The 22,158-nt window shown below is 26.5% G+C and overlaps 2 protein-coding genes across 6 annotated transcripts in view; one reads left to right on the top strand and one right to left on the bottom strand.

Annotated features, from left to right (window-relative positions):
- The first annotated feature begins 1,724 nt into the window (after positions 1-1,724).
- On the top strand, positions 1,725-11,281 carry LOC112593073. 2 transcript variants are annotated; one of them, XM_025337317.1, is made up of 19 exons: positions 1,725-2,176; positions 3,314-3,707; positions 3,802-3,998; positions 4,078-4,307; positions 4,384-4,610; positions 4,673-5,706; positions 6,013-6,213; positions 6,289-6,518; positions 6,589-6,920; positions 6,992-7,166; positions 7,251-7,478; positions 7,771-8,534; positions 8,591-8,690; positions 8,755-9,287; positions 9,899-10,100; positions 10,166-10,281; positions 10,348-10,470; positions 10,715-10,889; positions 10,956-11,071. In XM_025337317.1, the coding sequence occupies exons 2-19, from the start codon at positions 3,345-3,347 to the stop codon at positions 11,069-11,071; spliced, it is 5,346 nt and encodes a 1,781-aa protein (XP_025193102.1). In that variant the 5' UTR covers positions 1,725-2,176; positions 3,314-3,344. The 2 variants fall into 2 exon arrangements, with proteins under 2 accessions (XP_025193102.1, XP_025193103.1); XM_025337318.1 differs by lacking the exon at positions 1,725-2,176 and having other exon boundaries at positions 3,345-3,707; positions 10,956-11,281.
- Positions 11,282-14,937: 3,656 nt separating this feature from the next.
- LOC112593077 (V-type proton ATPase 116 kDa subunit a) overlaps positions 14,938-22,158 on the bottom strand; it is a 41,859-nt gene continuing 34,638 nt past the window's right edge. For 3 of the 4 annotated variants that reach the window (XM_025337326.1, XM_025337328.1, XM_025337329.1), the window contains 8 exons: positions 18,795-19,031; positions 18,605-18,714; positions 18,391-18,515; positions 18,212-18,327; positions 18,032-18,142; positions 17,691-17,901; positions 16,916-17,087; positions 16,401-16,500 (listed from right to left, as the gene is read on the bottom strand). In XM_025337326.1, the coding sequence (XP_025193111.1) occupies positions 16,401-16,500; positions 16,916-17,087; positions 17,691-17,901; positions 18,032-18,142; positions 18,212-18,327; positions 18,391-18,515; positions 18,605-18,714; positions 18,795-19,031 (1,182 nt within the window). Of the gene's footprint in view, positions 16,501-16,915; positions 17,088-17,690; positions 17,902-18,031; positions 18,143-18,211; positions 18,328-18,390; positions 18,516-18,604; positions 18,715-18,794; positions 19,032-22,158 lie in introns of all 4 variants that reach the window. The other variant, XM_025337327.1, reaches the window with a different exon arrangement.

The raw sequence follows: 22,158 nt of genomic DNA, 5'->3' as shown, positions 1-22,158 counted from the left end.
TTTTGTTTTTTGTTGTAATTCAACGTTAGTTTACTTAACCATAGATACTTAAAATTTCCATCAAATGTTTATATCAGTATTTTATGTACATGATAAAATTGTGAAACTATTTTGACTCATTTGAGCTACCTACTTAAAGACAATTGAAATTTTTGATTTTTTTTTTATAAATATCAATAAAAAATATTCAATCGGTCAAAATTCTTGAATATTCAATACACGATTCCACATAAATGGTTCTTTTATCTATGTAAAATTATTAAAAATACATAAGCACAATTTTATTCAAATGCATTTTAAATTAAAATTTGATCGAAACTACATATTTTAACGATAAATAACAATGTCAATTATTTTATAATATCTCAATCAAAAATATGGTTACTTAAAACTTTTACATATATTAATCATTATAAATTTTACTATACTATGTCCGATGGTGAATCGTCAGTTAATTTAAGAATAAGACATTTTAGACATTAAGGGTTATAATTTTAAATTATTATTATGTTTGCATATAAACATTATAAACATATTGACATATTATTGTATTTGATCTGATGTTCTTAACTTATTACTTAAATATATAATTACTTAATACTATTAGTAAGGGGATGAGTACGAGAGCTTTTCTTTATATACCTATATATATATTTTTATTAAGAAAATTATGGTACGCGTTAAAATCGTTAAATACATATCTATTATGTTACCTTACCTTTTATAAACTTGTATACCAAATTTATCTTCTTGGATGTTGAATTGAACGGCTTTTTTATGAGTATTTGTATTAATTTACGGTACCTATTTACAGTAATATGATATTACATTTTTAATTAGGTACCTATATAAGTTGATAGGTATATAATTTGGTATTATATTATTGTACATACTGATTAAATAATAATAATATAATAAATGTAATATTTAAAAAAAAATTTAATTCAACCAACTGTAATATTAAAAGTAAAATAAATGTCGACAGGTAAATTGTCTCTACTCAGAATCGTATTTTGTACACAATGGTCAATGACGCATAGTAGTATAGTACATGACTACATAATCATTGAATTAAGATTTAACACACCCTTAAAAAAGACCTACATAACCTATTATATATTTATGTACAGGAAAGCCGTACTTACTTGCCTGTCTTTTTTTAATTGCAGTTATATTTATGTTAACATTTTTTTTTTATGTTTTATATATTTCTAAAAATAATAATTTCGGTATGTTGGTTATTTTTTGATCGAGTTTATAACGTGAAACCGCTTTAATACAATGAAATGTAGTGTTTTGTTTTTTATAATTATGTATTAGCTGGTTTAATAAATTGTTTTTTTTTCAAATTTATTATTAGATATCTATAGCAACTATTTAATTATTATTATTTATTAATGATTAAATAAAAGTGTATACATTTTATAAAATATAAAATATGAATAAATAAATTTAAATTATCTTTATTGATTCTTTAATCTTTTAAAGAAATTAATATAAGTATATATTTACCTATTACGATCGTAATACCTACCTATGTTTTTATGGAAGTTAACACGTCTTGCTCGGATGAACATAATATTATAATATTATATATAGTATTATTTATAAATGTTCATGTATCATGGCGTAAGCGATAATAAAGGGTTTGTTCTTCCAAGCTGTTTGGCGGGCGACGTTATCAGTGTCGCGACGACGATAGTTTGTACATTTGTATTATTGTAAACAATTATACTTAGCAGTTTAGCACTAAAATACAATTAATATTACTATTTACTATACCTATAATAGCTCAGACTCCTCTCGTGACGTTCGCGCCGAGAGGGAATCCAATGCTATAACTAAACCTAACCTACCCTTTTCGATTTATTTACTAATTATTAATATTATGTCGGCCGGGACGACACGAACAATAGTAACGTTATGTCTGAAATGTGTGCACACGGTACGACAACGGCTTCAATCCGTCGTACCTACTGACCGTTCGTCGTCGTTTGTCTCTATCTAACGTGCGGCAACAAGAACTGTAATCGGAACCGGTTGCCACTTGTCTTCGCCCAGTAACTTCATAATTGTGATTCCTTGGCCGTCTGCAGCCCGCTGACAGAAGTGAAACAAATCGTATCGCTACCCAGTCCAATTTGTTTTACTCGGATAGCAGGCTTATCAGACTTTGGTGAGCATAACTTTTAAATTGCGCTTACCTATACAATAAGTTGCTTGCTACATTATGCATTACTTTGTGTTAACTTCATTATGATGTTTCTATATCTGCACCAGGTATACTGTGATTCGGAACATTTTTCCAGTACTATTTGTCCAATGACAGTTTTATCAAACACAAGTTTACTAGATTAACTTAAATTGATTAGAATTAGATCTAAGCTTATGTAAAATAATAATTATATACACTCAGTATTGATTTAAGTGGATTATCATATCCTTATAATTTTTAAATACTTAATTCAACTTAATTTTTATAATTTTATTTGGTACTAGGCATAAAAAAACATTTTGAAATAGTGGTTCTCAATATTAAATGTATACTAATAAATACTTTTGTTTATTTAAAATATTATTTTTTTTTGTAAAAACATAATACGTCTGACATCTGATATTATTTCATTTGACATTTAATTATGATGTTATAATATTTTATAATTATCTAGTATGAAAAATTATTTCTAGTATAAATGAAAAAGAAAACAAACTTGACAGATTAAAATAAAATGCGATAAAAAGTAAATATTTGGAAATAATAACTTAATAGTTATAAATAATTTTTATGTTTAATAAATACCTATTTGGATATGCAAGTAGCTATAATTTGTTTATTTTTAATAAATAACAAGTATTAACTCTATATTTTATTACAAAATTGATTTGCTGTATTTATATAGTAGATAATACATTAATGTTTTAGAAATGCAGTACTTATGATGTTTATTGTTAAAACTGATGACCTTGAAATTTGCTCATTATTTCTAACATTTACTAAATACTTTGGCATTTATATAAATATAAAAATTAAAAAAAATAAAGTACTATGTTTATAAGTTTTACGTGCTATTTCAATGATTTAAAATTATATCTAATTGGTCAAGTTTTTTATTCCTGTATTTTGTAGGTATGCTTTATACCAGAAATTAAAAAAATTAGTTGATTTTCATATTAAAATCATATAAACTACTTTTTTGATAATAAGTTTGTATTAACCATTATAACTTAAATTATAATTTAGACATTAAAATAAAATAGCTCAGTTTTTTGATGTTAGTATCTATATTTGATTTTATAATTATATTTGTTATAGTACCTAACATTTTTGATTCAAAATCATCACCATGTCAAGTTATAATGACTATCAACATTGGCCCCAAGAGTCCACATCAAATTCAGATGAAGATGAATTGTCATCTCCTGAAATTGAGCAAGATGATAGCGATGATGATAGTGAGTCATCTACATCTAGTACTAGTTCTTCAGGTACAAGTAGTAGTGGTAGCAGTCAGTCAGGTTCAGATTCGGAAAGCACTAGCACTGCTGAAGAAGATGAAACTAAATCTCTCAAAACAGAAACTGTGATAGCCAATAAAACTGAGCTTAGTTTACCAACTGGTATGTGTGAGGATGAAGGAGTTTTCAAACAATTATTTTCTGTTAACTCTTGGGTGTGCCTTAGTGATGTACAAAAGCAGCATTTAAAGGTAAATAATTTATACAAGTTTTTATCAATCAAAATATTTTTTATCTTAAATAAATAATAATTTATAAATAAAATAATATAATATGGTTCTATAGAATTTTCTTCCTACATTTTCTGAAAATGATTTGATGGAAAAAGAAATTACTTTAAGAATGCTTTTTGGTGGACAAAGTTTTCGGTTTGGCGTTAATCCAATCAATGAATTTCATGATAAATTAAAAAATGGACATTTTCGACCTGATATCGTCAAAATGAAATCACTTTTACGACGATCTCTTAAGAGAGAGTATAGGTAAGTATTATAAAAACAAACTTTTTTCCTTAAGTTTTAATTTTAATAACTGATTTTTTTTTTTTTATCAATATTCTAGAAAAAGTCAACGTATATACAATTACAATATGTTAAAAAAATTAATTTCTGGGCGTAAAAAGGTCATTAATGATTTAATTAGTTCTTCTACTACATCTGTGACAAATAGTGGAGATAATAATAGTTTTAATATGCATCAGCAAGTTAAAAGAAGATATTTCCAAGAGGTTTCTGATATTAAAGAATTAGTAGGGGATGTCTCTGAAGATAGTTCAGATAGCAACTATCAAGGTTAAAAGCTTTCATACTTTTTGATTATTAGCTTATAATTATAATTTTAATAATTTTAAATTTTTTTAAAATTTAGAAGGACCACCTACTCGTTTGGGTAAAAAACAGCGACGCAATTTAAGTACTATACAAAGTTCTCTTTCACCGGAGCTAGAAATCATTACTTCTACCTTGGCAACTTTTCCTGATAGAATAGATTTATCTAAAGTTGCTTTGCCAACAAGTAATCCATTTGAGCCTTCTGATGATATGTATAAAGAAATGTTGATATCTCACAAGAGAAAAAAAAAGAAAATGGAACAGGTATATTATTCTAATACAATGTATGTAATAATAATCAAATAATGTATGTATGTTTATTTTAGCAAAATAAACGAATGAGATATGAACAAATCAAAGAACATATTAAACCAGAAGTGTCATTAGGCACGGTGGAGAAAAAGAAATCAGCAAATAGTGATAGACTCCGGTTGAAGCGTACAAAACCTGTCAAACACCAAAACCAGTCAACTCCAGCACCAAAACTTCCTTTGCAGCTAGATGTACAACCACCTGTACAGTTTGATGTAAATATTCCTGTGCCATCAGATGTAAACCTTCCTGCCCAGCTAGATGTACAATCTCCTGTGAAATTAAGTACACAACCTCAAGTACAGTTAGATGCACAACCTCAGGTACAGTTAGATGTACAACCTCAAGTGCATTTAAATGTACAATCTCATAAGCAGATAGATGCACAATCTCAAGTGCAGTTGGATGTAGAACCTCATGCGCAGGTTGATGTACAACCTACTACGCAGTTAGATATGCAACCTTCTGTGCAGTTAGATGAATCACATAATATTTCATCAAAACAAGAAGATAGGACTCAAACGGAAACATGTAGTAATTCTTACGTTAAAGAAGAGATACTCCAAAATGTAGTTTCACCTCCACTTCTTTCACCATCATCAATTTCTTTATCTAATATGGCTGAAGAAGAATCAATCAAAACTAATTTGAATGCAATTAAATTAGATCCTTGTACTCCTATTCTAACAGATTTTTTAAAAATGGAAGAAGAAATTACTTTAAATGATCCTATCAAACTAGAACCTATTAGCTTAACAGCTGAAGAAATACGTAAAGCAGAAGAAGGCCAAGCTGCTGCAGCTATGTTATTAGAACAAATGAGTGATGTTGAAGAAAAGTATAATCCACCATTAATACCATCACCACCACTTCCATCACCACCACCATCACCACCTTCATCACCACCACCACCTTCATCATCAGATCTATCACCACCACAACTACCTGAAAATATTTCAGATTCTAAGTTCAGTCCACCTAACTATATTCAGAGAGAATTTCATCCAGAAGACATGTTAACTAGTACAGTGCAAACCATAAATACAGAGTAAGTATAATTTTTATTTTTTATCATTAAGGTTTGGAAGTTGTAGGAGTTAAAAATTATTTTTTACTTGATTTATAATAGACTAGGCTGAAAATCAAAATTATACAAATGTGAGTTTATAAATAGAAAATTTAAATTACATAATTTGCATATTTAATATACTTTAAAAATGACTATATTTTTCATAAATGTTTTGCTATAGCTCCTATGCCTTCTGAAACCTAGATACTATTTTTTTGTAACTAATTATTAAAATTTTATCATGAATTATAATTGAAACTTTTATATATTTTATGAATTATTTAGATCTCCACCTACAATGATACATTCGTGTTTACGCTCTCTAACTCCTAGTGATTTTGGTTCTAAACAGTTATCATTATCACCAGTTTCTACCCCTAGTAAAGTCATAACAGATTCTAATTATGTTGGATCATTATCAGAGTTAGAGGGTTTTCATGTGTTAGATATCAAAACTATGTGTAATGAGGATTTAGATTTGAAAACGTATGTTAAAATATATTTTATTATATCTAAATTATGTACAAAATATTTTATTTATTTTTATGTATACATTTTTAGACCTCAAATAAGAAAAATGGTTTCTAGTTTCTTTGCACTTATAAGGGATATAATCTGTGCTAACTGGGATTATCGTATGGATATGACTGCACTAAATGAACGAGTTAATGATTGGGTGATTTCAACATTTAATAACAGAACAAATCCAGATTGGTACCACAGTTTAACATTAAAAACTTGGCCTAAATCATTACAGTCAGCTATAGGTTTTTTAGCGGGACATTTCCCTGGTAAAATTGGTGTTATTTGTTAATACAAATTTTATAAAAAAATCATGTAATATACTATTTTTTTTTTTAGAATGGCAGCCTGAAGATTTTGTTCCTTATATTGAATATAAACCTAGTTTAGATATTTATCAATGGATTGGTGCTGGTAGAGATTCAGACACTCGGCTTGGAGATTTATGCAAGTGCTGGTTACATAACTTGAATAATATTAGTTCAAAATTGAAAAGTATTAATGATGATGTGATTGGAATTAAAAATGTACCAATACCATCTACAACAGATATTATTTCATCAATTGAAATGTCTGAAACTGATTCAACAGCTCCTTTATCTGTACCATTATTAGAAACATGGATAGTGACTCCTTCTAATGATGAAGAACGTGCAATTTTCCAAGCTCAAGTAAATTCAAATATATGATAAATATTAAATAAAAATGTTTTGATTACTTTAAATTTTTTATTAAAAACTAGGAAAAGCAACGATTTTTAAAACCACATCGTTCTTTTGTTTATCAAATGCATGGTTACGAGTCAGTTGTGGGTCCTGTGCGCGGTATTTATAATTCATCTAATATTCATAAAGCAGCTCGTGGTCATTCCTTGTTGATTGAAAATAGACCTCATTTCATATCAATATTGGTATTAGGTAGGCTATTATTATTATTAATATTTATGATTTTGTAAAAAAATAAAATAAAATAAAATAATGCATTATATTATGCAATTTCAGTACGTGATGCAACAGCTAGATTACCAAATGGAATGGGAACTCGTAGTGATATTTGTACCTTACTTAAAGATTCGCAATACTTGATGGAAGCAAATCTAACTGAATTACATAATGCTGTCAGTGGAGCTTTGGATAGATTGCATTATGAACATGATCCATGTGTTAAATATGATCCAAAACGCAAAATATGGATTTACTTACACAGAGGACGAAAATTGGAAGAATTTGGTATGTACACATTATATATTATATTCTTAGTATTAATATCATTAACATGTTGTTTCTTAGCATATTCAATCAATTTTTTTAGAGAAATAAAGCTTAAATAATAAAATCAATTTATTGGTGTTTTTTTAAAATAATGTAACTAATATTAAGTATTTATTGTACTTATTATTTTCATAAAATATAGTTATTAAATTAAAAAAATAAGAAAAATATTGTTGATGATAATTTATTAAGGTTTTATGTTTGATTATGTTTAATATTTTTTATCAAAAAAATCTATATTATGTTTTAGAACGTTTGCATTTGGAGCAACAAGGAGCAGTAAAAATGAAATGCTGGCGAAGAAATAAAACTCCTAAAAAACCACCAGAACCTAAACGTACACCAAACAAAAAATCAACATCAAATGTTCTTTTAGATTCTTTATCGATGTTAGATTTACCTACAAGTTCGACTTCAGATTCTATGCCAAGTTCAAGCACATCACCTGTTTTGTCTGATATACGTGTTACTCAAGAAATGACTAACATAGACCATTCAAAACAATTAATAAAATCACCTAGGGTTACTAAAAATCGAAAAGTTCCACCAATACAAACCATGCAAATGACAGATAATGCAGTTGAGCTAAATATAGAATGTCCAACACTCATTGATCAAAACAGTACTGTCTCTTCCCAAATATTTTCCATGCCTGTTTCAAGTCATATTTCAACTGTTACAGCTAGCAATAGTTCAATTATTTCTTCTAATAATATTTCTAATCAATCATTTTCTAGTAACATTACTAGCCATTCAATTATTAGTAGTAATAGTCAGTCAATTACTAATAGCTTTACCTGTCAATCAATTGCTAACAATATAAATAATATAAGTAGCCAATCAATTGCTGGTAACATTTTAAGTCAGACAAAGGCTGGCAACAGCTTAAAAGTAGTTAGCAGTCAAGCTGTATCCAATAGTGGACAGATGATCAACATTTCCCAAACTATGAACAGCAATAATCAAACATTTATCAACAACAATAAAATGGTTGTTAACAATATATCTTCAAATGTATGTAATTTTTATTTTTTATTTAATGTCATTTTTAAGTTGAATTTTATTTTTAGAAACCAATGATATCATCTGGAGATTTGATTACAATTGGTCCTAGAAAGAAAACAAAACATGTACAAATTGCTCAACCAATTTCTATTGGACAATCTTCTGGTATATTATATTTGTAATTTATCATTTAAAAGTACATATTCAGGAAGATTACTTTTTATTCTAGGACTTACAAATTATCAACATGATCATCATCTTAATATTACCAAATCACCTCAAATTAAAGAACACCAACGACAAATATTAGTTTTAAAACAAAAGCGATCTGATCATTCAATTTCTAGTTCTGAACAAAACACAACTGTTGTTAGCCAAACTGATACTTTAAAACCCCAAATTTTACAACAGTATATTCATCTACAAAATCAACAGAAGTTTATGAATCAACAACAAAATATGCATCTGAAGCTCATGCAACAAAAACAGATTCAGCAGCAAACTTTGCAACAAAATAAACAGCAAGTCATTATTAGAAAAACTGATGGGGATGATAAAACAGAAACAGTTGATGCCGAACAGCCTCAAGTTATATTCTTAAAACAGGGTCCAAGAAATGTCCAACAACAAGAGACACAACAGATAACACAGCAGCAATTACAACAGTTATTGATGTTGAGGCCACAGCAACAAACAGGACAACAGGCTCAGGTTGTCATGGTAAAACAACAAGGAAATGATCAGAAATCTATTGCACTTAAGGTTTGTTTTTTATTTTTATATTTTAAATTTATATCTTAAAAAACATACATTACATAATTATTATCTTCTACAATTTATTAGTGAAGATATAATTTAGTTTTTGATCCTGTGTAGAACAAGGGTTTATACTGATATTTGGTTTTCTTTAGTTCTATCGATTTGTTGTAAGATGCAAATATTATTTTTATGAGGCCTTATTTCAATTTTTTTTATTAGTACAAAATAAAAGTAATTTAAAAATATTAAACAAGCACATTTGTTATCAAAAAAAATCTTGATTTCTCTATGGGTATTATATTTTTATGTCTAATAATTTATTATTGATTTAAAATTAATAATGATTATTTTATTACAACACATGTAAATGATGACGTGTATTTTCGACTTTACTTTTTTTCTTATTCTTCATGTTTAGCTTCAATTTTTCTCTTAATAATATTTATAAAAAATTGAAATTAATTTATGAGAGTTTGGGTAAATTTTTTTCAATATTGGTTGTATCAAAATATGAATAAATTTGTTTGGTTCCTTGAAATTTTTCGTCAGAGAATAGAATGATTTTATAAATGAATGGTATAATAGATTAATTGTTTTGAAATCTTTTAATCTAGCCAATATTGACATCACTCCGTGGTACAAAAACTCAACAAACCCCAACAAAAACTGCTAATTTGTTAGTACAAGCAAAACAAGCAACTCAAAATGTACAGCGAAAAATTACTAAGCCTCTTGTTGGCAAGTTTGTGTCTAATCAAAGAGCACAATTACCTGTTGATTCAGTTCTTGCAAATAGAAAATTATCTGGTGTTCCAGGTTAGATTATTCAAAATATTTATTAATTTATTGTTTTAATTTTCTATTTATTATTTATTATTTAGGTACTCCATTACGAATTTCTGGTGTACAAACTTCAAAAAGTGGTCAGCCACACTATACAGTGGTGACTGTTGCTCAACCAAAACTTATGCCATCAAATCAACCAAATATTGGACAGGTTATTAATTAAAAATTAACTTTAACTGTATTTTTTATATATTTAAATTATGTTGTTTTATTACAGAAAACACCTGCACGAATATCAACTATAAATGATCGTTTAAAATCTGGTGACACCAATCAACCACAAACTGTACGTGTGGTTCAATCACAAATTGGTGGAAAACCTTTATTAGTCACTAATAAAGTAAGTTTATATTTTAAAAGTATGAAGTTTAGTGATGAAAACTATTTTTTTGTGTAGTCCTTCAATTGTTGACACAATTCTTCTTTAAAAATAAAAGTTAGGTCAATTTTGCTTGTCTAACATTTGGTCGTTAAGTTAATTATGTTAATGTATCATCTTCCATGAGATATCGTGATAGGAGTTATATTGGAAAACATTGAAACATTATCTTGATACAAATATTAAATGTTATTTTTTGTCATAGGCACAAATTTCATCGACTCTTACGGGTATATCAACCTCATCACCAGTAGTTAGTTCTGCCGCCAACACTTATACTGTGGTGCAACAAGGTTCTCAACAAATACTTGTACCTGCAAGTTCTTTGAAATCTTTTCAAGGGCTTAAAGTTATACCATTATCACAACACAATCTTAAAGGTTTGTATTTTTGCATTAATAAACCATCTCTGCACAAATTTGGCTAAAATTAAAATCTTTTTAAAGGACGATCACAAATGTTTGCTAGAATATTAAATTCTGATAGTGTGAGACCTGTGTTTATTCACCAACAGTCCAATCAAGACACTTGTAGCCAAGGACCAAATGAATCAAATACTTAACCTTGACCTATGTGGGATAACAGTTCCTTATTAATTATTTTTTTTATTTATATACATTCGTTATACAATATATTATAATGACATGATTTATTATAAACCATAATAAGGTTTAAATATGACTTAAATGTTTACTTTGTGTATGTAGTCTGATTGTTACCTACTTTTTTGTTTTATATTTGTTTGCTTCAATAAACCTTAATTTAAGTATTATTGTTGTCAAAAGACATAAATGTATTTTGTTATTTGAATTTTTTTCTCTCTGAAAATCAACTAGCCTGCATAAATATTATGAATTCACAATATGTTGGAATGTATTCAAAACTCAGTTTTATTACAAAGTTGGCAAAGACTATAAGTTATATGTGCTTTTTAATGTGTTATATTGTGGCGTTATCAACCTAATACCCGAAATATGTCTGAAACCCCAGTCAGCTTGAGCGAAAAAACGTAAAATTTTATTATTCACTTACTAAAATTTCCTTGTTATGATTATTCTACGATTATTTAATATACTTGGACTATCTTCTTTAGCTGAAGACTTACTGCAAGGAATTAGTTTGTTGAAAGATTATTGAGCGGAAACATTGATTTATGTGCGTTTGTATCTAATTTGTTTGAAGGTATCTCAACGCTTAACACGATCCACTGCTTTTTTTCATGTTCCATTTGCAACCACCAATTGTTTAGTAAATGACCCATTAAAGCGCTTGAGGCTTGACGTCAAACTGCAATATGGATTTAAATTTTATATTTAAATGATTATTAATTTTTATGAATTGTTTTTTTTTTTTTTTTTGCAAACGCTGTTGCTATTTTACACTCATTTATAGTCTGTATTTAATTTAAATACAGACTGTACACGTTCAGCCCGTTTAAATATATAAAAATAAAATAAAATGCTAAAAATGATTTTCTAGATTTGTCGGATAATTTTAAACATTAATTGGTAGACGTTATTTTCGCCAAGAAACTTATTTGAACTTTTGCGCTGCCAAGTTTACGTCAATAGTGATGACTGAATAAAATCAAATAAATAACTCACTTTAAAATAAACGCCTACATCATTCTCTAGACAATATTTTCAATTTTAAATTTGGTACCTAATTTAATTCTATTGGTCTAGATTTTTGCAACCCCATACAAGATACGTAAAATTTGAATTTTATACTTCAATGCCCTTAGATTGCCTATTTAATGCACCGTCTAAAATGTTTTCGTTAATAAGAATCAAATGATTAATATGTTCACATATTTATATAATACATACAACATACGTATTTAATAGCTAAGTACCTATAGTAAGTTTATTTCTACTTTGTACAATTTTATTATTTCAAGTTGGCTTCTTCGAAGACGAAAAAGAAACTTTACAATTTATATTAAATTTCTTTGACACGCCAATATATATAATATGGTTATATAATATTAACTTAAGTCATACATACAACAATCATTAATCTTATTCATATTTTATCCTGCATACACTTCGAAGTAGTATTTGAGTACGGCCATCTTCGTTCTAAACCTCCATATAGGCTATGATGTCTTACCACTCGCGCGTGTGATTGGAAGCTATTTTTATGTTACTTTATGTGTCTTCAGTCTATTCTATCAATCCATCTCTTCTCCTTTCTGTTTTTCCTCTCTAAATGGCTCTAAACGCATAAAGGTTTCATAAAATAATAATATATTCTATCCATATCAATAAAATAATGTACAAATTAAGATAAAAGAGTGAAATATTTTAAACGTTTTAATGATCTTACAGTCATTTTCACAAGACATCAATACGATCAAATGATAATTGGAGGTAAAATCATTATTGTATGTGGCTGGATATCATTTACGACGGACATAACGTATACGCAATATACATATTATTATAATAATAATATTTACTTCTGTGTGATGTTGGTGTACATGAAAATAAAAATACATTTTTGTAACAACTTTTGCAATATATTTATTAGAATTTTAATCACATAGAGCAATTACAAGTTCAAATTCGTATTCTACATAATATGAATGCGCTATACATTCGAATACCTATTTAGTACTTCAGTCAACGTCTTTTGTTTCTCGTTTTATGAAGTTTTAAATGAATATAATACAAAAAACAAAAAAAAAAAAAAAAAAACAAAACAAAACAAAAACAAATAATTAAAAATGATAAAAATGAATCAAGATATTCTAAAAACAATTTAATATCGTATTTTTTAAAGCATAAGTAGGTAACAGATTTGTAAAATAACAACTGTAATTTATTACAATAAAAATAATATGATGAAATGCATGTCACATATATCTACGAATTATAATATTTAGATTGTACCGCGTCAAAATAGATCTCTAAATATAATACATAAACAAATAAACATACTGTCACATAATACTTTGATATTATAATGTATCTAGATATATCTATTTCGCCAGATTACAAAAGAAAAAAAAATAGAAGATAAAATTATTATTTCTATAGGGTAACAATTAACGATTTAGGTACTGAATATCATATTATTTTGGTCCCACTAAAAGTGTCATAACAATAAATAAATCAAATAATAATAATAATAATAATAAATAAATAAAATAGACATTATATTTTAACTAGGTACGTTTACATACTAAATGGTTGTATATTATGCAGGTATCTGTAAAGGTAAAACAAAATAATGGTTAATTGTAGGTATTTAATTAAATATACATACTAAAACGATAATAATTAATTATTGTATTATTGGGTGGACTGGAAAAATGAATAGTGAAAATTGAAGAAAAATAACGTTATAATGTATCTATTACGTGTGTGTATGTGTGTATATAAATATATATATATATACACATATCTAAATAAATAAGATTTACTTATAAACTATAATTATAATGAAAAAAAATTCTGTTTCTTTGCTACGTGGATGAAATTTTTCATGTACGAAAACAACTTGTCATTCAAAATAGTCAGTTCTTACACGTAAACACTTATTTTGTTTTAATACGGTTTTGTGATATTATTTCTAAATCACTATTTAGTTTCAAATCTGATTTTTACGTTTCATCTTTTACAAATCACTTGGCATAAACACGAAAAAAACAAATAAGCTTTACAAGACAATATTATATTTTATATGTTGTCATAAATGATTTGTATATTCTATTTGTTAATACAGTTATTTTGTTTTTACCGAATAATTATAATATATTGTATTTTTATGTACACGAAAATAAACTAAACCTAATATTTTGTCGCCATTAAAATAATATCTAAATTCGAATTCATCTAAAATTAAATTCTGATTATTGAGCATTAAGTATATACGAATGACGGTAAATGTCTGTATAGCTATGTTTTAAATAACAATATAATATATACATTCAAATAACTTTATTAAATATTTCTAAATTATGCTATCATTATTATGTAAGATTCTACTCAACTATATAAATATGTATTATAATATAATAATATATATATATAATAATCTGTAATCGATATAGAATTAACATATAATTTGTATAAAAAAACAAGATAAAATCTATATTTAGAATATGTATTATTAATAAATAATTAATATTATTGCTAGAAAAAACAATTGGGCAACGGTGGACCGCTACAGGTAATTGAGATTTTTATACAAATTAGATAAGGACATCGAGTTGTAAGCACTAAAAAGTTTTGACTTCATACTAACCCGATGAATCCCAATAATTAAATTCGAAATTAAAGAATATAGCAAAACAATTTTTTTACATTTTCACAAATGTTAAAAAGACTCGATCATTATTTGTATGCAATGTATAAATATATTTTTTTTTAGTTTTCTATTTAGTCCATCGTTGCGATTGTTATAAAATATAGATATTTTTATACTTATATATGTACCTGTATAATATTATAATATGAACAATAATAGTAATAATAATTTTAAAACGTATTGCTTCGTATGCATAAGATATAACATCTGTTTAAAATAAGATAAATTAAAAAATATAAATATCGACGTATTATATAATGAAAATGCATGATTATGTTTGAAGTTTTAAAAGTGGATTGTCAGACACAATTATATAAACTTATTTACCGAAACTAATCAATTTCCGTGTAAATAATTATTAGATACACACGGCCGATATAAAAGCACCTAGTAGTACGTCCTATTAATTCGATTGTCAAAAATAAATAAAAATATTTTAATTAAATCTAAAAATGTTATGTTCATTATAGTAATTACCTATGAAGTAATTGGCAAAATTTATCTTAATCTTAATTTAGAATACTAATCGAATGTAATGAATTAATAAAAATTAACGATGTACATTATACGTGTAATACATTTACACAATGTGGTTTGCTAAACACGCTCACTATAATATAGTATAACATATTAATAATAGTGACGGGGTAATAGAAATGCCATTATCTAATTATAAAAGTATTGAGCATGTTTAGTGAATCACTCTGTATACACAGGTATAATTATATATACAATTTAAATATTTGAAGCAATATATTAAGGCACTGAATATTATTTCAAAAATGTAAAATGTTAGAATATCGGGGTTTGGGTAGATATACACAATAAAATCGTGATCATGATTGTCAAATAGATTTTAAATTGTTCACAATTGTATTTTAAAATATTATTACGAATTATAGACAAACTATGTTAAACTATTGAATCAATAATTGTTGCATGCACACCATGCAAGAACATTTCGTTTAATACATAAAAAAAGATGTATTGGTAGTGTTGGTACGATAGTAAAAATAACACGAAGGGTAAATTATATAGTCACCTACCTAACACGTTATTATCGAATAAAGATGTACCTATCATAAGTCAGGACCCTGTATAATAATAAAAACTAAAGAGAAAAATAACCGCGACATACAGTGTCCATCTGTATCAAGTACTTAAATACAAAGGGTAGCAGTTTTAAGTATAATTATTTATAAATATATATATACGCTACCTTGAATTTTTGACATGATTAATAAAAATGTGATATTATGATATACGCGATAAAAAAATGTTGAAATCATTTTAGCAATATTATGATGGCCACAGAATATAAGCAATAAAGGCGTTTTTCAGTAAGTTAGTGGCAGTGCAAAATAAAATTACAATATTAGAATATAAATATAGAGAGAAGGCCTATTCTTAATAAACTTGATACAACATGGTATTCAACAACGATAAACATATTATGTATAACAATAACGAATCAAAAAAATTAAAAATTATTTTTATACATTTAAAAATCTAACTGGTATAAAAAAAAAAGAAGTTCAAGTATTAGGGCGAAACAATTAGTATACGAAAAGCAAACTTCAGTCCTCGACAGCTTCTTCATTTTCGAGTACATGTTTGAACCAAAATGGCTGGAATGCGTGTCCGTTGCCAACGTAGAACTTGCTCATGAATTCCACCCTAACAATTATAACATGCAAATTAACTTTTATATAATATAATGTTATTATATGTACAGCATAATAAATATTTTTTACAATATTTTGCGTGTTTAAGATTAAGTACTTTTTATTGATGAAATATTAGGTACATCTACAATTCAAATGGATAAACCATTAATGTCACATGACTGTTTGCAAATTATGAATGGTATCATATTGTTATAACGATAAGAAATCGAATTATAAAAGAATAATTCGCAAATATTTAAATAAATAATACACATAGCCTATCTGTATAATTGAATCCTTAGATTGGTCAGAAATGAGAATAATGGTACATTTATGATAATTGTTAATAATAATAAAAATAATAACGGAAAATTTTTAAATGAAAGTAGTTAAAAAGTTTAAGTATATAAATTAAAAACACGTACCAATGCAGCCGGAGCGTGTGTAGGAAAGCCGATAAGCCTTCCATCATGACTAATATCGCCAGAGTAAACATAGACCATACGCTGAACATAATATATAATTTGATAGCACCCCAATGCGTCTCGCTGGTCAGGCCCAATCTCAAAACCATGTTCCACAATACTTCAGATAGTTCTATAGTAAAAATTACGTTTGAGTGATAGGTACAATAATATAATAATCTATATAGGTACCATGTGTCTATGTACAATTTACTTTAACGATAATTTACGGTAAGCGATATATCGTACATACAAAATACTTGAGTAGCCCATTAAACTTGTTGTTAAACTTATCTTCTGGGTCAATTTTTTTATTAAAAAATAAAAAAAATCAAATTTTACTATGTATATTTTGTTTTTATTATGATTATTCTTTATCTATACATTTATGTATATTATATTATTTATTTTACATTATGTAAATAAAGTAAAAACAATTTGAAAAGAATTTTTAGAAAAGTATCTCGTAAAATATAACGAGTTGATGTTTAAAAAATTATGAAATCTAGAAAAGCACTAGGCTAAAAAAAATATATCATAATTATTATGAGCACTTTAAAAATATATAATTAAATTAACTCAGAAAAATAATGTTAAATGGACCATCATAAATTTATATAAATCCGTCTCTTAGACTACCATCAGATCACTCGTCATTATTACCGACGAAATTTGACTTGTTAAAATCCTCCCCCTTTTCCCACTAACAGTATACATAGCTAATTAAAAAACTCACGTGCGTGTGCCAGAGATAACGCCCAAAGCCTAAGATACGAAGCTGTATGTGAAACTGTGCTCAACACGTATTCGATTGTTTCAATAGACTGGTGAATGAATATTTCAGAAGCAGGTTCTTCCTCTTCATGACCATCAACTTCGTTGAGCATGCCACTTAATTCAGTTTCTTTTAGTTCGATGCTCCCGTTCAATTCTCCGCAGCTATCCGACTACATATTATAAAAATACATCGACAAAATATAAGTATTATTAATATTTATCATATATTGCGGTCTGCAATAACGTCTTACTACGTTATAACAATTTAAAATATTATATAGTAATACATATATCACAAACCGTTTGTTTCTTATGGCGTCTTTCGTACAAAATGATGTACAATGGTTTTCCAAACAACATTACCGGGATACATAGCATAGCGATTATGACAAAGATTTTTTGTAAACGATCCTAAAATATGTTAAATGTCAAATATGAATAAAATATGAATTGTTTTTCTGTCAGATATAAATTACTAACTTGTCCTTCAAACATATATTCATCACATCCATCGAATGGTTTCGTGTGTTTGAAAAGCATCATATTAATAAACATAATAAGTACGGATGGTGCACATCTTGGGCTGGTCTTTAAGGCTATAATAATTCATACTTTTAAAATCAACATTTACGATAAAAATGATATTTAAATATACATACGATTTTTAGGACCATACCAAACCCATTTCATGAACATTAAAGATACCATATACAAAAATAACAATACCAAAAATAACATTTGAGGTATGAACTGTAAAAGTATATTGATTTTTTTGTTGAAATGTCTATGAAAAAAAAATAAAAATATATTTTGAATATAGTACTTGTACTAGTGTACCATTAAAAAATCGTTTGTAATATAATATGTACATACACGTGATTGACAACACTGAGTACAACGCCAAACATCATATGTACGACTCCAAAAATTATTGATAGTTTCATTTTGTACGAGTTAAGAAATATTATTTTATTAACAGCAACCTGAAGAACACAATATTATTATAAATGGTTAATTATATTATTGATTGTTGCTGTAAAGTATAGTTATAAATTTAAATTACCTGCCAAACTGGATCTAATCCCAGTGGATAAGGTTTCTGCGAATAATCTTCGGTAGCAGGATCTAATGTGATACTTTTGTTTCCCATGATGGAACTTGGACTTTCATTATTTGACCAACTGGAGCCGAACACATTTACGGACTTTGAAAACACATCATTATATATAATGCCAGTGTATATTGAAAAAAATCCCATGAGCAATATTATGTAGCGACCGCCAAAAAATATGTTCCAGATCTAATAAAAACAAATAAAACAGTTTTAAAGTTTATAATTGATATGTTTAATTTATTATTAAACTACGATATTTTATAAGCATTTAAAGTTCAAAATTTGACAAACTTGTCAAAACCATAAAAATTTGCAAATTATTTTATAGTTACAAAATTATAAAATGTAATATTTTTATTTTTAAGTTTGAGAAATTAATATAATGTTTCTCCCAAGGAGTTCTTACAAAAATCAAAAAATCTAAAAAATATACAAGCACAACTCTTTAAAGAAATTTTAAGTTTATATCAGATATTGAATAAAGAATAAAAGAATAACAATTTTAGTTGTTTTTTTGTAATTCTAAAATATTCGTATGAGTGGATTGACATTTTCAAATGTAATGTTTTTTGTAAAAATTAACATAATCTACCATATTATCAATAGTAAAATAAATTACACTCGATCAACAATATAAATAATTATAAAATGTACTTAGTAATAAAGACTGATTGGCCATCTTAATCTTAAAACAGAATCGTTTTTAGTATGCAACTGTAAATTCAAATTTAACACATACATTACAGTGGCATACTCAATAACAAGGTATGCTCAACACACATTTTACAGCAAAGTAATTGCCTACATTCTTTAATTATATTACAATTAAACCAAGCAAAAGATTTTTTTAACTAAAATTTTTAATGATTAAAGACAAACATTAACAATACAAATTAAATACAAATTTTAGAGATGTAAATACACTTCCAGTAATCACAAACAATAGATGTATTAGGTTATCATCCCCAGTAGTGTTTCTGTTCTTAGACTAAGTAGATTAAGAATGATTTAAATGTTAGTGCCTTGAAAGTTTTCAAGTAATTTAATTGTTTCTGGATTAGTGTGTTGGTACAGCCTTGTTTATTGGAAAACTTTGTAATCTTACTCTGTAAAGAGATATTCATATCCAAATAAAATCTGTCATTCTGCAATAATGCAGATACAGAGAGCTGTATTTTTGAAGTATTTAATAATCTCGTTGTTGGTATTCCACAAGTCCAAATTGGTTTAATTATTATTAAGAACAGTATACATTTGCTTGTATACAGGACCTACTTCAGAATGATTTCTATCAAGCTAACATAGTTTTCAATTTTTCTCATAAATTGACAGTATATTTTTATGAATATTATGTTTTTGTTGAGCCTAGTAAAAGTTAAGGACATGTTCAATTTTCTATTTTTTTTTTCTGTATCACTCTGTAAGATGATTCAACATAAGTATTATAAACAATTTTATGCAATATAATTAACAAATACTGATTTTTCAATGTTAATTTTCATTATTCATCGTTTCGTTCTGTGCGATACATTATTAATTATATTTTGAAGTCAATCAGCAGTAGTTTTCTTGTCATCATCAATGGTATTATTATAAGGTAATTATTGGGTCGTAACGCAAGTAAACATAGCACCATATAGTAGTTGTTCGTAAGTACAAGATTGGTCTAAGGACACTTCCTTTTCTTATTTCATCTGACATGTATTAAATAGTGAAGTGTTTATTTCCGTTGTTAACGCTAAAACTTGCCACTTCTACATCAATTACAAATTTTTTTTTGAATTGTCGGTTCATTATGGATTCTTTTTTTATCACTCGAAGTTTTTGATGTTCAGATCAGATTTTTTTCTAATTCTATGCATTGGATGTTTTGATTACTATGTGATATTGGTTGAACTGATCATTATTTATTGACCAGAGCAAAGATAGATATTTAATATTATTTTCTAATATTATTATCTTGCTTTTGAATTGACTTTTTGTTAATTTCCTATAAGTTTTTCATTGATTAGTTATCATATTAATTTATTAAAATATATCATACCATTAATAATTATTTGCAGAAGTTTGTTAGTTTTAATAATCGTTAAGCTTTTGATACTATTCTGTATTATTTTGACAGCTTTAACATCCCTTGATGAATTGGAAAATGTTGTTCAAATTAAATTTTTTTTTTTTTATTGTATTTAATTGTAATAAGCTTCTAAAGACAATTCATTATTTTTAAGTTATAATAGTAAATATTTCTAACTTTTCTGTAATTCTACCACATTGCAGTGAACTTGGTATGTTTTGATTCTGCTAAGGTATAATCAATTTTTACATACATCAGAATACCTGAAATATCTATAACCGTGTACATCGTGCAATGAAAGAAATTATCAACATGATGTTATACTAATTTATGGCTAACCAAATCATGTAATATTAAGCTTTAGCGATGTCTTGTGTGCGAGGTAAAAATTATTGATAGTTTATAAAACTAGGAAAAAAACACCATCATAAGTTTAATATTGCAGTACATTTAACAAAACAATTAGACAATTAATAGATAATAAATTAAAAAACAATTTCTTACATTTTGTAATAATAATTAATACTTAAATTTTTATTTACAATATGTAGCATCTCAAATTTTGTTTTAAAATTCTGTATAAATTAATTTAAAAAATCCACAGTATGTGTGTATGTGACGTGGCGGGATTGGATTTTATACCTAAATGCTTCCTATAATTAAGCTTTTGGAGTTACTTACTCAGAAAACAAATCGCAATCAATTGTTTAATGGATAAACAAAAATATATATGTAATTTTTATGAATTTAATATGTTACATGAAAGATTAAAAACAAACTGTTTAAAATAATACATAAATTGTACAAATATTTAATAAGCTTTAACAGTTAAATAAACATACATAACAAGTTTATTTAGCTATTGTAAAAATAATTAAGTACTTGTGAATTTAAAGCAAAAGAATTGTACCTTTACTAAAGGTTTTATTTATAATTCAAAAATTAAACATAGTAAAGTTTATGTATCAACCTAATATATTATTGTACTGTATGTAAAAAAAAAATTAGGATTAAGTAACAAATTATCATCTAGAATATTATTCAATATACTAAGTTTTGTTTTTATTTATGAAAAATACCTTTTATGAATTTAATAATTTAGTTAAAAGACTGGTGATTTTCATCAATAATTTCCTCATAACTGTTTTATTCTAATATGAATAATACTATCTAGTAAGCAGTGCTGTAAAAAATATTATTAAAAAGTATTATAAAGTAAGTAAATAAAGTATCATTGAA

This window comes from Melanaphis sacchari, unplaced genomic scaffold (assembly GCF_002803265.2).
Source record: "Melanaphis sacchari strain LSU unplaced genomic scaffold, SCAv2.0 Contig1_pilon_pilon, whole genome shotgun sequence".
Taxonomy (NCBI): domain Eukaryota; kingdom Metazoa; phylum Arthropoda; class Insecta; order Hemiptera; family Aphididae; genus Melanaphis; species Melanaphis sacchari.
This window is presented reverse-complemented; position numbering and strand designations above follow the sequence as displayed.